Source organism: Gambusia affinis, linkage group LG04, assembly GCF_019740435.1.
Source record: "Gambusia affinis linkage group LG04, SWU_Gaff_1.0, whole genome shotgun sequence".
Classification (NCBI taxonomy): Eukaryota; Metazoa; Chordata; class Actinopteri; order Cyprinodontiformes; family Poeciliidae; genus Gambusia; species Gambusia affinis.
In genome coordinates this window covers 17,225,434-17,243,075 of record NC_057871.1, presented here as the reverse complement: position 1 = coordinate 17,243,075, position 17,642 = coordinate 17,225,434, and the positions used below count along the sequence as shown (strand labels likewise).

The 17,642-nt window shown below is 38.0% G+C and overlaps 1 protein-coding gene and 1 non-coding gene across 2 annotated transcripts; both read right to left on the bottom strand.

Moving 5' to 3' along the window:
• Window positions 1-153: 153 nt before the first annotated feature.
• Window positions 154-225, bottom strand: trnaq-cug. Its single transcript has one exon. It is a non-coding gene; the product is annotated as a tRNA-Gln (tRNA).
• A 3,944-nt stretch (window positions 226-4,169) lies between these two features.
• On the bottom strand, window positions 4,170-17,557 carry LOC122830029 (high-affinity choline transporter 1-like). Its single transcript, XM_044115058.1, has 9 exons — window positions 15,930-17,557; window positions 12,135-12,362; window positions 11,349-11,462; window positions 11,037-11,192; window positions 10,302-10,450; window positions 9,812-9,955; window positions 7,375-7,528; window positions 6,524-6,741; window positions 4,170-6,396 (listed from the first exon to the last, which is right to left on the bottom strand). The coding sequence occupies exons 2-9, from the start codon at window positions 12,316-12,318 to the stop codon at window positions 5,833-5,835; spliced, it is 1,683 nt and encodes a 560-aa protein (XP_043970993.1). The 5' UTR covers window positions 12,319-12,362; window positions 15,930-17,557; the 3' UTR covers window positions 4,170-5,832.
• Window positions 17,558-17,642: the final 85 nt, after the last annotated feature.

The window sequence follows — 17,642 nt, the reverse complement described above, 5'->3', positions numbered from 1 at the left end:
TCCAAGGCTTCATTAATCATACATATAAATCAGACATTTATTATTTTTTTATTAATTGAAAGGGTCATAAAAAAACCATGTTGACAAATGGACGGAGTCCCAGCATTATTTACCAATGTATAGACAAACGAGATGGGGAAGTAAGAAAAAGACAGGTTCCACCGAGATTTGAACTCGGATCGCTGGATTCAGAGTCCAGAGTGCTAACCATTACACCATGGAACCTATGTTAGAAATTGGCATCACCCAGAGGTATTTGACTCAGCAACATCGGAACTACTTTGTTTAGCAGCTGTTTAATTTGTCACCATGTTTTTTGGTTAGGATCTGCGTAGTCCTTGAGTAATCGTTTCATAATTCTAGCGAAATATTGTTCTTTAATACAATATAGCCTCGTCTTCTGCGGACTAGTTTATAATTGAATGATTAAGGTTAATGAAAAAAGAAGCTTTTCATTAAAAATTAGGTTAAAATGAAAAGCACAATAATAAATCAGAAAATATTGGCCCGTACGGGGATCGAACCCGCGACCTTGGCGTTATTAGCACCACGCTCTAACCAACTGAGCTAACCGGCCACGGAAGTCTGGCCCATCAGGTCTGTTTACATCTCACAGCAAATAACATGGCTGTGGTGAAATGTGTTAAGAAGTTGATTAAGTCTGAGGTTTAGCTTGTCATGAGAGAACAACCCTAATCATAGAGTAAAAACTGTAAAGGAGACCTTCAGATCAGGTGATCATTTCAGTCGAGGGAAGGAACGATTCATTCAAGACTCATCCTCAGTGTTCAGGAGAGATTGGTCTCCTTGCCTCAAAATGCAAAGACAGCCCCTCCTGTTCTGATAGATTTTTGAGGATGGCTTTGAGTTCAAACATGACTTCAGCTACTTGTGATCGGCTCAATTAACTCTCCTGCTGCAGTATGGTTTGCTTATTTAAAAACTGCCTTTTCTTCAGTAAACACATGCCCTTCTTCTATTTTATTCCACGAAGTCTAGAAATGCATCAATAGCGATTCTCTGTATGCCAATTGATCACTTACTTTGTGTTTCACATGTGCAACACTCTCCCACATGTTGTCACATGCTGTAAACCAGGTAGCAACGTGTTCAGAAATCAGGAACGAATGATGGCTTCACTCCATCTGGCAGGATCTGCAACGCATTACAGGCTCAATTTGCTTAAGTGTTGAAAGGCCAGTAGGGGCGTTTGCTGCGGAAAACATAGTCCAAACATCTCTGTTTGTTCTCTCAGCTCTTGATCAAAACAACATTGATTGTGCTGTTCTGTGGTTTTCTTCCAAGAGCTGATTAAAATACAAGCAAAAAACTCATTTTGTGTGGATATTTCATAGCAAATACTGAGCTATAATAACCAAAGCTAGGCCAATTTACCAAATGAGTATGCTTTGATCTAAACCAGGGGCCCCCAAAGTCGGACATCCTTCATGTTTTTGTTCTCTCCCTGGTGGCACCAACAAGCTTTTCAACATGTCAATGTTCTTTTTAGGCCTTCTAACGAGCCATCATTTGGTCCAGGTGCATTAAACTAGAGAGAGAACTAAAACATGTAGGATGTCGGCCCTCAGGGACCGACTTTGGGGACCCCTGATCTAAATCATTCCACTGTAGCTCTGATTGTTGAGGGTTGTTGCCCCACTGGAAGATGTTCATCTGGCCCAGTTTCAAGTCTTTTGTATGTTAACATTCTTGTATCGTTATGGTACCACCCACCTCATGTTTATCTGTTAATCTGTGTTGGTTTTTTTTTTTTACATAAAAATCCCCATGACAGTCACTGAAACGTGAGCCCTAAGGAGACAAAATGTGCAAAAGGTGAAATGAGAGTAAATACTTCTGCGAGGCGCCGTAGACAAACTCCAGACCTGAGAACTCAACAAACTCCTGCTGTTCAGCAAGAAAGAGAACAGCAGTTCCCTCATAAAATGTTTTTTTTTTTTCTTTTTCTTTTTTTGGGGGGGGGGGGGGGTGAGTTGATTTTCTTGCAGATCTCTCTGTAGTATTAGAGGAAGTTGGAGTGAATGAATTCACAACTCTAAAACAATAAAATTGACTTGACAAATAATTTGCACCCCCGACTGTTGCTAATGAAGCAGGCAGGGATCCTTGTTTCTTAGTGTAACTGTCCAAGACATTAGTTGCTACGCGGACCTCTGGCGCACATGGATTTGAAAAAAGAAAATAAAAAACTGAACTAATGACTAAAAAAGTATGTTTTTCACTTGGCATAGATACATGGAGGACATTCTTTTGTCTGCAACAGCATCTTGGCAGTGAAGAAGACATTGCCAGCTGGCTTCCTTTGCCAGGCCACAGGAAAGAGCTCCCTCAGTATTTTTCCCGTGACGTCGCCTTCACTGCGCTGGCACATGCAGTCCTGTTCTACTGTAACATCACAGTAATTTTGCCCATAAATGACTGACTTTCTCGAGAAACCAACAAGTTGCATACACTGAAGGAAGTGAAATGATTTGTGTAAGCATGGAGTCTGAAAGCAAGATTTGGTGAGAGAAACAAAACTTTTCATTGGGGCCACAAACTGGCAGGTTGTGGCATGTATTAATAAAAATGTCAGGAGATGTTTCTCAACAGGACCTCAATTTTTTTTCTATAAACGTTGTTAAACTTGGCAATATGTTCCTCCTCACTGCTGCTGCAGCGGAGAATATTTGCTCAGCATTCTCCAAGGGATCATCCATGTCAGAAGTTCTCTTCCTCTGAATTATCGCCAATATCAGGTGTAGTGCCTTTGACAAGGCACTACAGTTGTATCTAAAAAATATAATGACAATTAAAAACAAAACAAAAATCTAATAACCAATGTCAATGTATAGAGTATGAATTTATATAAATCTGATGCTCCTGTTACACCAAAAATGTTCCATCCATCTTCTATTCTAGCATATGAGAACATCGTCAAATCATAAAACAAAATATCCTCAGTCATCATCTGTGTTCACTTCATTTCTCTTCACAGGAAATATTTGGTTAACTAACCACAAATTAGTCTGAGATGTTGCAAAATAGCTACCATTTCCCTTTTAGGAGTTTCAAAATAACTGCACAGATATAAAAAGGTCTGCTTACCAACTACAATGAACAATAAACTCCTTATTGTGCTGTAGCTGAATAGGACAGTAAGGGCTGTAAACGCTCTAATATCAGCATAGTAGACTATGCTGTCCTAAACAAAGTCACAGTACCTACTATGGTTTACACCTAAAGGTATTGTCATAAAATGTTAACCTTGATGCTATTGGAACATATGCAGCTGCTATGAAGAAAATCACATATGCATGCCCACTTGATAAAAAATAATCAAACATTATTCTTGTAGAGAATCACTAGAGCTATAGTTTTTTTTTTTTTTATCAAGAAACGTATTTATTTTTTTAACGCTACTTTTGCCTATCAGGAAAATGATCTGTCTTACTCCTAAAGGGGTTAATTCAAATTAGATCAAACCCCTAGACGAAACTCCTTCAACCATTTTAACTCCAGGTATGCTTTCTTGAATTTTTCTTGGAAAAGAATTGACCTGGATGCCAAGGATTCTTGAGAGACATCTTCTGCCTTGATGTAACATCAGTATAGCCAACAGTTGTATTTGTGGCTTGTTCTAACCTTTATTTAAGGCGCACAGCCAAAAACAATTTTTATGTCCAAATCTTTTGAGGTTTTCTTGATGTCGCTGAGAGAAATCAGTAGAAATACTGTTTCTGAAATTTACGACTTCCTCCTATCATCTAGCTTAAAGATAGTTATGAGATATAATTCAACTTAGCAGCGTTTTTAGATCCCTAACAACAGCCAGTGCCATTGGCATATGGTGACAACGGAGAAAGGTCAGCTTATAAATTCATCCAATCTTTGGAGTTTGAATGAAATATTCAAGTTATTAGGTTATTGGTGAAATTTTAAAGACGAATGCCTAAAGGATTAATACACCGAACATGTTCAACAGCCCATTTCCTCCAGCCGTCTTCTGGTTTAGCACACTGGGATTTTGGTATGATCTGTTAGGGACATAATTAAAATATAACTCCTTGAAAGCTTTCACACCAGATACAACACAAACAAAAATATTAAAATATTGTAGATTATTGGGCTCTGGTATAAATACGGACCTTCCTTCTTAAGCAGAAGAATGTTTTTATTTAAGAAATGCAAGAAAGTACAAAAGTAAAAAAAAAAGAAGTATACAAAGAACATGTGAAGAATCATACAGATATAAAAACATTGATTAAACTGTTTTTTTCATCCAGGTATTTGGCTCACATCTGATGAATGTTACAGGTACTTTACAGTGGAGATATTTTGTCTCATGCTCAGATTTTCACAGTTTGATCGCTGTTTTTCTCTAATAAAAACAGGGCAAAATGTATCTAAAATGTGCTTTTAGATGCATTTTGTTGTATCTAAACGCACTGAAAATGTCCACATGTATGACTAAACATGATTCTTTTTATAATGTCAAACAAATCCCAGGGTGTAAGAGAGATAAAAAATCACCAACAAAATGTCACATGAACTAATAATTGCAATGTTTATGTACCTGAATAATGCTACACGACTAGCCAATTAGGGCTACGATTGTTTAAGCAAACCTACAGTAAATACTGTATAATTACAAAACACCGTCTTTACTCTCTTCATTTGTGCTTTCAAGCTCAGATTTCTATGCAGCTGTTTGAACAACAGAGTTGTGTGAAAGTGTATTTGGCTCTTATGGATTTCTTCTGTTTTTGTTTTTTTTTGTTTCCAAACATAAATGTTTACAAATATCAAACAAAATGAAACATCGGGCTAAGTTATCCTGAGTAAAACAAAAACAAAAAAACTAAAAAAAAGTTTTCATTAAACACATCAAATATTGTTGCATCCACTGATTTAAGATGGTTAAAATATTATTTAAAATCACATTTCACATGATCCTTGCAACCAGAAAAATATAGTCACTATGTTACATCTGGTGAAAAACTAAGCATTTTGTAAAGTGAACATCATAACAGTCAAACACGGTGGTGGTAGTGTGATGGTCAGAGGCAGCTTTGGTTCTTCAGGATCTGGATTTTTAGCTTCAGTTGTTGGAACAATGGATTTGTTTCTCAAGCAGAAGATTCTGAAGGCTTTCAGTTTGTGACATTAAGCTCAAGCCCACTTGGTTATACAGAAGGCCAGCAACGCAAACATTAAATCCATCAAATACGCATCTGAATAAGTCAAACTACCCAGAGTAACTGTTTTGGAGTGGCATAGTTAAAGCCTGGACATAAATCTCTTCAACTTGATGTGGCATGCAGGCTGTCATGCTCAAAAAACCTCAGATGTGGCTAAACTGAAACGAGTGGACAGAGAACAGTGGGCCAAATTCCTCCACGGAGATGTAATGGACTCCAGTTATCACGTTCAAGGGTGGCACACAAACAGTTATTAGGTTTAGAGGTTTGGTTTCAACAGCTTTTCTCACTCACAAATAAAATCATCTGAAAACTGTCGGAATATCTTTGTCTGATATGAAAAACCATATAATTTATCCAAAACGTTTAAGAATGGCAGAAAAGCAGAGACAGAAGATATCTGAGGAACACAGTATTGTAAACACAAACTGTTCCAGGTTTAGAGAGCAAAACCTTCTCTAAACATTTTGCTCTCTAAAAAGTTTAGAGAGCAAACATTTTAAATTAATGCTATTGCAAAATAAATTGGAAAATAGCAAGAACAGAGAGCCTTACTAAAATCTTTGTCAGCTTCGGTTCACGATAGCTGAACTAACTATGAACCTAACCTCACATACAGAATGAACAACAATTATATTTCAGTTTGTGACAATCGCTGTAAAGCCACACCACGGCTGTCCTCATCACTTTCATCATAATTTCCTCCTTCGTCTTTCAGATTTTGCGCAACACCGTCCTCCGGTGGTTCAGTGACAATACGTCTAACTTTGAAAACGTCCCATTTTTCAGGCAGCAAGCTGTGGTTAAACATGACCACAGCCAACCAAGAAAAAATCAATATGGCTGCCAAGGTGCACAGCATGGACACTGTCCTTACAGGAGACTTCTGGACATAGATGCCATCTTCAAGAGTGCAACCTGGAAGGTGGAGAACAACAGGAATGCCCAAAGTGTTTTCTCCTGACAAAATCCTCACAGTCACCCCCACAATGTAACCCACAGTGGCGCCATAACCATTGGTCACTCTGAAGAAAAGGACAGAAACCAAATGGGGGAACAAGAGGGTATAGGAAACGTCTGCTCCAAGAATCCAGAGGAACAGGGTGCTGTTGGTGCAGAATGTTATCGATGTTCCAACAAGACCCACAACTACCACTGATGCCCGAAACACCCACTGCATTTCATTGTCTGAGGCCTGGGAACAAAAAGTCATAAAAGAGAAGATGCTTGGTTATTTATATAAACATCCTGTCCACTTGGGATCGGTTAATTTGTCTGGTTTGGTTTTAAGGCTGCCGGGGTTGAACCTTCAATCTTGTTACCTGTGTACGGAAGATGTTTTTGTAGATGTTTGCGGAGAAAACAGAAGTTGCGGCTAACAGAGCCGAGTCTGTGGAAGACATGACGGCAGCAGCCACGGCTCCAATTCCAATGATGGATATGTAGGGCGGAGTGAGGTACTGCAGCGTGAGAGGCAGGACGAAACTGTGCTCCCCGCGGAGGTGAGGAGACGGAGAGCCATATTGAGTCAAGTTCCAGTCTGGATGGGAGAAATTCACAACATAAACCCTGTCCTTTATTTTATAATTAATGATTTCTTTTTCTACATTTTGTTGTGCTTTTTTGCACAATGACAATAAAGGAATTCTGATTTTGATTTGTTTTTACTCATGCAGCAATGTTACAGCCCAGGTCCAAGTTCTGAATCTTGAAGAACTCTATAGACTAGGGTTCAACGTGATGTTCTAATAAACCCGGAAATTTCTGAATTTGATTGATATGAACAGATTCTGAGCTACAAATGTTTTAAAAAAAATCTTCTATCACCAGATCTCACATTATCGTTGTGTTATACTCATATGGAGACTTTTTACAAACATTTATTTATTTTAGGTCGTGTTTATAAAAACATTGCCAAATCTGGGATCATTTCAAACCTACAACATACGACTTTTACTCAGAGTCGTTATAAGTTACTCTATTGGTAAGACTATGTTACTGAGTAGCTCACGGTTGCATCTTGCTGAAGTGTGGCATTTATTCAATGTGTGGTTTAAAAGTTATGTAAATGGCTGCCAGAGAAAGGAGACATGACTCTGAGGTATCATTCGTTGTGAAAGGCTGACCAGCATTTACTAGCTAATATGTACTTTGTCTTTAGCGTAGTTCTTACCTGTGGAGGCAGCCACAGCCCCCACCAGAACAGGAGGGATTCCTAGAATGGCAATCAGGAAGGCTGCTGCAAAACAGGTTAACTGGGCTGTGCTTGATGAAGATGCCGACAGCGTCCTTTGGTGGAAGCATTGGAATGAAAGACTACCAAGTCCCTGAAAACAGGTGGCAAAGAAAAGTAAATTCTACACAGAAAAAGCAAAGGCAGCAAAACTTGAAGAGGAGAATTCACATGCAAAAATACTGGATCAGCTCAGAACAGTGCCTTATTGTAAAGAACCTAATAAGTCACCAAAGATTTTTTTTTTTTTTTTAAATGGAGTCCTGCTGAAAAGCCATTGGACAATACAACTGCATACTAAATCTACCTCAAATTTAGTGGTTCAAAATAAACTTCACCCCTCTATGGTTGGCAGATTATCAGTGTAACCTAAAAAACGCCATCTGAGTTTTTAGGTTCCTCAAAACTAAAAACTCGGATCCTGCAGATGTGGGCAGACATAAAAGCAAATGTCTGCCCACATCTGCTTTTATGGCCTGCTTTGTTTAAACAGACCTCGTGTAGCAAACTACGTCTCCCAACTTACTCAGTGAAGTCTGTTCAAACAGCACTATTGTATTTTGTTACTCCTGTACTATCATTTTAATTACCTTGGTGGCAACAACATATACTCTACAGCAATGCTTATCATTTTGATCACACAGTTAATATAGTTAACCAGGCTTTCCAATTTAACGGCATTCTACAGTCACATTAATGATCATCTGTCCTTCAACTGCAGGAAGTGTGACGTGCTCAAATAATAAAATTAAATCCATTCAACAGATGCTGACCTGAATGGATCTGATCCATGTAGCACTAGTTGTAAGTCTCAATCTCATCCTCATTTTTGAATCAAAATACATGCTCTTTATACCTCTTTTCTTTTGACTAAACTCAACAGAGAACATGCTGTTAATTGATCAGTTTAAAATCCAAAAAGCAATGTAATTAATGAATAATTCATAATAAATAAAAAAAACATTTTCCTGTATTTGACCCATGCAGGGTAATTTTGGTCACTATCTGACTGATTAGTGCCCTTCTGATTCAAAATAATGTCAAGTGATGCTGAAAAGATACGTTGGCCAGAATCCTTCCATATTGATACGAGAGTCTGATGTGATAAAACAGAAGATTATTGTTGAGATGCTAATCAGATATTAAGTCAGTTAATGTAAATAGGATTTTCTTCTAACTCAGAAGACTAGCCAGGGGCAAATTTTTCTGAGGCAAGAGCTTACATGTAAAATGTTCCAGAGGATTGCCAAAGTCTCAAAAAGTCACTAAAGAAGGATGTTTCTAGACCAGAAAATGAGCTGAGAAGAGAATCATTTTTCCACATTTAATATAGAAGATATGTGAATGTGAGATGGTTGGTTACAGTCACATAAAGAAATACAGAAGAGATTATTTTTCCCCAAAAGAGCAGCTTTCAACTAAGTTGTAAAAGACGCTATTGGTCTGTTAGTTAGGAAGGCTAGCCGTCCTAAATGACAACAGGAAACACTGGAGGTTTAGCTATTTTGAATAGCGTACAAACTTTTAGTAAAACAAGTTAAGGTGCTGATCTTTTTGTCCTCTGCTACTTTAATGCTCTCCTGGTGGTTCCCAATTGTTTTTTTTTTCTTACATTATTGCTTTAAAGATTTATACTGTCATATTTGTAGAATCAACTTGTCTGACAAGCGGAAAGCTTATTCAGTAAAACAAAATAATATGCAAAAGATCAAAAGCACTGCAGGTAAAATTTATCATTTTAAAACTATTTTTGTGTTCACTCAAGTTATCTTTGTCTGGTATTAAAATTACTTTGCTGACGTTAAACACTTAGGTGTTACAAAAAAGCAAAATCAAGAAATATGTAAGATGATCAAATTTATTTTCACAGCACATAAACTGTACAGTGTCAGTTTTAGAATTAAGATAACCTCATATATCAATATATTTATTTTTCCAGTCCTAAAACTTAGGGTTTTTCGAGATGGTTCATCTTCAAACAAAACATAAGTCATAATCTGCCTGGTTTTAAATCAAGATGACATTATTGTGCTTATTTGAGAGTAGAATTGCTCTAGGTGGACTCAGTTTGGTGTAAGAACTGTTGTAAACTAGATACTAAGATTTGTCTTCAAAAGTATTTCAAAAGTAGTCGATACAACTATATTAAGAATCACTGGGTTGCAGAAGTGAGGGCGGAGGTGAAGTTCAGCATCTCACTGCAACACCAAAATCAACAACATGTTGATTGTTTTAGCCAAGCTAAAAAGAGATGTAACCCCGCCTCACTGTTTTGTTTAGCACACTTTTTGAAATTGTGTCAATTGATGAAATAAAAGGCATATGTGTTATTTTTTAGGCCCAATATTACAGAGGTAAAATATACTGACCAGCTTACCAGCATTAACCAGTCATCGATCCACTTCCAGACTCTGTCTTTATCCAGACTTCCAACCCATGGTTCTTGAAATGTGTGGTTGAAAGCCGTCTCAGCGATGTTAACAGATGTTTTGTTCAGTAGAAGAAAGGGTACACACAGCCACTGTACACAGACCAACACACACAATGAGCTCATCAGACTCCAGGCATCAGATGAAAGCAGCAAGAAAAAAAAAAAGAGCCATACAGATGACATGAGACTTCATAACCTGGACATGTTTGTGAAATTCTCCAAACTTTTAGCACTCGGAAAATTGTGAGTACCAACTCTTAGAATGGAGAACAATAAAGGAGATGTTGCTAATACTAAAGCAGCGCTACATGACTAATCAGGATCAAAATAGCTTTGAAATGATTTAAAACTCATTAAATGTGGAAGCAGAAGTAGATTGTCAGATAATGTAGTGTAAGTGTTGGTGTTTGTAGTAAATGACTATCCTCCTACTTACCAGACTGAAGAATATGAGGGCGAGCTGGATGACGTCAGTGTAGGCTACTGAATAAAGACCTCCCAACAGAGTGTAGACGATGGCCACCGCTGCTGAGATCCACACTGAGTAGCCAAAGTGTAAGTCCAGTATCACGCTCATAGTCACTCCTGTTAGAGAAACACATAAGTTAGAGAAACAAATACCTCGACTTGCATCCAGTCAAAAGAGTTTTATTGTTTTTTTTTCTCTTGCCAAACTAATAGAGCACCTCGCAGAATTATTCATACCACTTGGAGTTTCAAGATTTGAAAACTTGCTTCCATTAATGACCGCTGACTTTTATTTCCCAAATTATTTTTTGGCAAACAATAACTTTTTTTTTTCTTTTACTATTTTAAGAAGGCGGTGAATGCTTCTATAACATTCCTCATTCCTGGGCTGCAACACTTTTACATGACAAACAAAACAGAAATGGCCAATTCCCTCCCCTCCCGAAACACATACACAAACTCCAACAGGATGGAAATAAGCATTATGCGTTACAAGACCGATATCAATATTCTTAAAAATTAACATCAGCTGATAGTGATGCTAACACTGATATATCAAGCATCTGGAGTTTTCTGATGTGGTAGGTGGTTGTGACACGCCCCAAAACATTTCCAGCTTCAGATTCAACATGTAGTTTCAACATGGGAAAGTGAGAAAATAGCTCAAAGGGTGACAATTCGTTTTAAGGAGCTGTTTACTCACCCAGTCCTAACAGAGTGCAGGACACCCAGAGCACATCCACCAACATGCATGGCAGCACGAGAGCCCCACTCAGCACTCTGCCATACTTTTCCTGGAAAGGGTCCATCATGGTGACATATTTCTTCTCCCTCATTGGCTTGGCAAAGAAAAGACCACCTAATGCAGGGGTTGAAATATCACCCATTGTCCATTGTATTCATTCAGTAATGGCTAAATATAATGTTTCATAGAAAAGTTTGGATTGGCCCAAACTGCATAGACACATGTGTTTGACATTAAGATCATCGTCTCCTCTTGCCTCTGCAGTCTTACCTACAATGAAGGAAACTGAGTATTGTATGGGCATCAGAGCCCAAATCAAGCCCATTTCGGGAGTGTACACAGCCTCAGCAACACCCAGGATAAAACCTCCTCCAACCCACGTGGCTGCACAAGCACAACAAGCACAAATCAAGCAGAGGAGTCTGTACAACTTAAAAAAACAAACATGGATTTTTCTGCAACAAGATTATCCTTTAAAGGCTAGTTTACACATTGTGGGTGCATGCACTGGAGTTACATTCTAAAGACAAATCCATGGATCTGCACATATTTAACCACTAATATGAGGGGATCCACTGTGTAGATTTTTTAATTTTGCTTTACTCATTTTATTCCAAATGATGGAGAAACACTAAAACAAATAGAGAAAGGTTCAAATCAGGATTTGGTTACAGGTTCAATCTGCCCACTTTAAGATTCACCTGTATCTCTGAGAGTTGTATAACTTTCTCAGTTAAAAATGACTCAGAAAAATGTTGAGAATGTTTGTGTTTTAAAATTATATAAACAGCTAGGACATCTACACACTAAAGATTCACACCGATTCAAATAAAGTGGTTGTGTAGTTAAATGAAGTGTTGCATAAAGCAAAACAGTGCAGATATATTCAGGTTTTGTCTTGTTTCCTTCTTTTGGCTTGATTCTGTCCTGATCAGGTTAGCGGCTTTAGAATTTTCCTTCAGTATATTCTGTTTTGCCTTTTCAGCTGCTGTTCATTTATATCTCACTTTCTGTACACTAGCATATTTGTAATATGTGTTTCCCAGAATCCCCCACCTGTCATGGTGAATATTCCAATCACCAGGCTGATATTCCTGTCTCCAAGCAGCACCACCTCTGTCCTGTCTCCACTGCTCTTCCTCTCGGCTCTCCTGGACTTTCGGGCGGCCCAAACTCCCGTGCCCAGGATCAGGATGTAGAACAGCACCACCGCAACCACACCGGGGATGTTAAGAGCCATGGGGGTCTGCTGTCATGGATCGCACTGACAGGTGGATGGGATGGCTGGGTAACAAGATACAAATAATGTACACAGTGCAAAAGCATGCTAGGACAAAGATAAAAAAACACAGATAGGAAGTTAAAATCTCTGTGTTGCAACCTGTTGGAATATTTGCTGGCATGCTTTGAACTTGAAAAGCGAAAGGCTTCTGCACAGTTCATCTGTGTAATTCCAGAAAGTACTTTTCAGAGAATTTCAGAAAACCACACACAATTGATTGTTTTAGGTTAGTAGAAATTAAGAAAAAAAAAGAGAAAGATTCAGCATTTCTCACAGTAAGTTAGAAACTCTTGTTGGTTTGTATTTATTTTTATGAATTGATATTGACTATTAACAAATTATTCCATTACAACAGTCGAGTCAAAAAGACTATCAAGTCTGGATAGTCTGGATACATGAGGGGCTACAAAGACTATCAAGTCTTTTTGACTCGATAGTTTTTAAACACTCAAAAAATGCAAAACGTAAAAACTGTCAATTACTGCTGATTTAGAATGGCTTTCATACCAACAAATCAGTGGAAGTAAAAAGAGGAACATGAACATTCTAATTGATGTCAGAGCCAACAGGGAGGCGTTAATGAAGAAGGAAGGATTTCTATCCAAGTGAAAAAACACACACAGTAGTCAACTTAACTCACTTTTACTAACCTCTTTCAAAGAAAAAAATAACATTTTAATCAAAGAGTAACATCTTGACAAGTTAGTTGCTGCATCGGTTTTTCGAGAGTATCAACAAATCTCTGACAGGAAAAAAGATGTACATGTAGCTAACATCCCACATACACAACCATGAATGACAGTGGTAAGACACTCCTCCTGGCTCTGATTGGCTGTTTCTGATCAATCGAGTATGACAATGGGCCACCAGGGAGGAGGCATAGGAGGTCAGTTTTTCACAGATTTTCTGTCTCATGCTATACTGACAGGACATTGTGAGAGATGCAAACTGCAGCTGTAAGACATTGTGAATGTTGTCTGGATACATGAGAGGCTACATGAGCCACATAAACAACAAAATTAAGCTGACAAAGAAGCTTTTATTTGTAGAAATGTACCCTATTATTTGTTATGAGATTAGTAGTTTTGGCACTTTCTGTTATGTCTTTACATTTAGAGTCTTTCTTACTTTTAACGAATCCTTTAACTCGCTAATGTAATGAATATAAATCTAATAGGAATAGACTGACAGTGATTATTGTCTTTTGATGTTTTTCATAAAAGGACTGAATGAAGAGATTGTCAACAATGTGACTATTTTTTGTCCATCTCTTGCTCTCTTGTGGTTCCCACAAAACTGAGAACCACAATGTTTGACATATTCACTGCAAATGGAGACAGTAAGTAAAACAAAAACATAGTTTTAATGGGTGGACACAGAAAAAGTTACAACCTCTCCATAAAACTCACAGTGCTAGCAAGACAGGTTTTGTTGTTTTGTTAGAGTGGGGCTCAAAAGGCTATAAAAATGCGTTTTGGATGTACTTGTCTTTGTCCAAACATATTCAAATTTTAGATGTTTTCATTTTAGTGGTGCACCAATTGCAGCTTTCTGGCTGATAGTCAAACTTTAAAAAGCCTGACCAGCCAATTCTGATTTTTTTTAGCAACTTTTACAGACTAAAATTGAAAATCTGATCTTATTTTTGTGAATTCATCAGGCTCATTCAGATGCAAAAATGATGTAAGTGCAGTGGTCCAAGAGAAGGTTCAATAATAGGAACAGCTAGCTGGCTCTGTGGAAAGAACTAGGAGTCGACTTAGATCTTCCCAGGTCTAAGCTCCGCCCAGTGGATGAACTTTAGAAAAGCTGGATGCACATACAGCTTTCCTTAAAAGTTCTTCAGGTTTCACTTCAAAGATTTTAATAGTCCTTCCTCCACCCACTAGAACAGGAGAAGAACAGCTCACGAGTGTGTGTCTCTTGCTGGTTGGCTCCAAAGACAAGGCTTTGGGATTCAGGTCCTGTGGTTGGGTTTTAGAGTGAGGTAATGGGGTTGGTGCTTATCTGATCAGCTCTGAGTTTTATTGCAGGTGAGGGTGTTTTGATAGTGACATCTCCAGGAAAAAGAGTGCTTAGGAATGCAATCTGGTCAGTTGGTCAGCTTGCCAAAGCACTCCTTTGAGAATAAAGAAGTTGCTCGAGGCCAAACTTGAAGTTTCAACCATCAATGATTAATGGGGACCCATGTGATCTGCTGGTGTTTAATCCCCATGTCACATTAAGACCAGAGTCAACTGTGAACCAGGACATTTTAGAGCACTTCATTGCTCCATTTGCTGGCATTTTCTAGCAGGACTTCTCACACTGCTCACACAGTCAAAAGTACCAATACCAGCCTTACTGATCATATTACAGTGCTTGATTGCACAACAAACCCTATTAAGATTCATGCAACCTATTGTTAAGAATATGAGTTACCACAACCAACTATGCAGATTAACTGAGTGTGGCTGTCTTAACTTCTCAGCAGAGACCAACATTGCTTATCATTGATGCAGTAATTCATGCAGAAGGCGTGCAGACCCAAAAATTTAGTGCATACCGTATGGTACATGAACATACTTTTCAGTATACTGACATTTCTGTATTTAAAATGCTTTTTAATTTATATTAAATATTACTGCACTTTTCTAGAAAACTGTTTATTGGGGGTTATCAATATAGTATCACATATCAATATAATATGTGTAACTCTGCATGCAATGAATTAATGAGTCCAGCTCTAATTTAATTTCTGAAATAAATGGCGTTTCTTAGGACATTCCACTTCACTAACATTCACCTGTGTGTTCGTGTGTTCTATAAATGTACTCTTCATTCTGTTGTGTTTTCTGAGAATTCACACACTTGCAGCTTAGATGGAAGAGACATGATGGAAGAGACATGATATGATGGAATATGATATTCCATCATATTTGTCCTGGGGGATACCTGAAAGTTGTGAAACCTGTAAAAGTTCAAAGACTTAAATGCGCAGTAGCGTATCTGCGCAGCAGCTGCGCTTATGGAAAATTCCATAAGACCAGTTGCATCGCAGTTAACTGAACGTTACTGCTGCTGATCGTTGACTCCTTCCTCCACTTTGCTGTTCAACGCTGCTGCTGTTGACACATGAAGCGTCCCTATGAAACCCAGCACCTTCTGTTGACTTTACTTTTTAACCCACTGTATGTATACTAATTAAAGTTAAAGCAAGAGAAAAGTCTGTCTGTACAGTCAGCTTTAACCAGTGTCAGAGTCGGACTCTCAGGAGCGCGAAGAAGCGGGTAGATTCCGAGTGCGCGCCTGCTTCTGATGTCGATGTTGTGAGAGGAAGTGTTAGTCAGCTGGTTAGAGACGGAGACGCCGGGAGCGCGCGCTGACAGAGAAGGCGCTGCTTCGGTTGTTTAGTAGTAAGTAAGCTAGATGGATGGTGCGTTCAAAATAATGTCCGTACATTGATGTTTGCAGCTTTGTTAACTATTTAGAGATGACAAATAAAACTCTTTGTGGGCTGAAACGCGTAGAAGTGGTGTTGGAACAAGAGAAAAAAAAAATCAACAAAATGAAGGAAATTGCAAACTTACTTTAAGATGCCATGAGACAGGAGATACAATTCTGCATAAGTCCCTCGTGTTACGGCGTGCCCCACTGCTACATGCATTTTTAATTCCGTTTATAACATCTGGACCGTGTTCAGAAAACACGCCCATTGGTTGCGATATTTTAGAGACGCATCGAGTCACTGCATTTGCGTTAGTGTGGAAAATTTTCGTCTCCTATCAGTTCTCATAAATGAAGGGTTCTGTTGAAACATGTTAGAAATATATTGTTGGATGCTTCATGGGCTGCAAAGAAAATAGGGGCAACATTTCTGTGGATTAGTCATTGTTGCAGTGAAAACAGCTAATTGTGACCTTTAGGCGTTTACACAAGCACTTCAAATAGTCCATCACGACATAACGTTGAGGTTCCAAAATATATGAATAAATAAGTCAGTTTGTTAGAATTAAAGGCAGTGGAAAATTTTGTACTCTCATGTCCCCTGTAATGGTCAACAATAATGCACAAAAAGCCCTGGACCACACCCCATTTTTTTTAAAGGTCCCAAGAGTCTGACTTCCTTGTGAATTGTTCTTGATCTATTGTTCAGTTTACCTAGAGGTCTTATAAAAATTCTAAAGCTATTTTTGCGCAATTATGGTTGCTTTTACCTCCTCTCTCAATCTTCTTTGACACTCATAAGAAATACCCCATTGTTTGCTAAGCTATATAACATTTTCATTCATTCAGCTCTAAAGAAGTTAATCAGATCTGTAGCTCTTAATAGTAAATGAGCAAATAACTAACTTTTAGCCTTTTGTGATACAAGCTGGTTGAAAAATCGATTTGTTTCCTCCTATTTCTATAGTTACATTTTTCTTGTGGTCTGTAGTTAGAGCTCTTGATGACACATTACACTTTAATAAAACAGAACGTGAACTATAATTGTCAAGTCTTGCCTGTCTGGACTGTGATAAATGTTAGCTGATAAGAACAATGCATTAAGTTTTTGTCATTAAAAGGCACCATAAAAAAAAGATCAAATAAATGACCACTGAGTTAATAGGTTACTTTAAATTTAGGTTTCTGTGCATGTGCTTTTTAATTATATTTAGTAAGTCATATTTTTTGTGTCATTCACCAACATTATTGCATATTTTTCTATCAGGTTTAGATTTAACTTAGGGTTACACTGGACTTTGCATTTTTCTTATCTTAGAATATTCTACGATCTAACTCACTTCTCTCACAAATATCCGTGATCCTCAAAGAGCACCATCCTGGATTTATACTGAGATTAAATTACACAATTTGATAATATTTACAGACAGAGTGACTCTAAAGGCAGTGGATTTTTTTAGTACAGTGAAAGGGACTAAAAACAAACGCATGCCATGCTTTCCAGATTTGCCATGCATCCTTGTTTTTCACAATGAGGCACTTAACATTTAGTTGGTTTTAAATCACAAAAATAGACAACAAACTACTGTTCCGTTTTGATTTGGTAGGCAATGAGCAGAAGTGCATCTTTGGAATTTTTTCTTAGTAGGATGATGTCCTAACATGTGAAAGTTGAATAAATTTGACAATTATCAAGTCACAGCAACATATCCATTTGCAATGCCACAGTGCTCTCTAGTGGACACAAACCGATACAGCATGTAAGGCCTTGCGCTTCAAATTTTAGTTGAACAGAAGTTGGTCTGATTTTGTTTGGTCTTTCCTAAACACCTTTTACAACCAGGTTTGGTTTATGG

Coding starts and splice junctions, on each gene's coding strand:
- LOC122830029 (XM_044115058.1), bottom strand. CDS start 12,318: ATGGCTCTTAACATCCCCGGTGTGGTTGCGGTGGTGCTGTTCTACATC. Junction 11,193..11,348: donor CTCAGTTTCCTTCATTGTAG/GTAAGACTGCAG, acceptor CCCCTGCATTAG/GTGGTCTTTTCTTTGCCAAG. Junction 6,397..6,523: donor AAAACATCTTCCGTACACAG/GTAACAAGATTG, acceptor TTTTGTTCCCAG/GCCTCAGACAATGAAATGCA.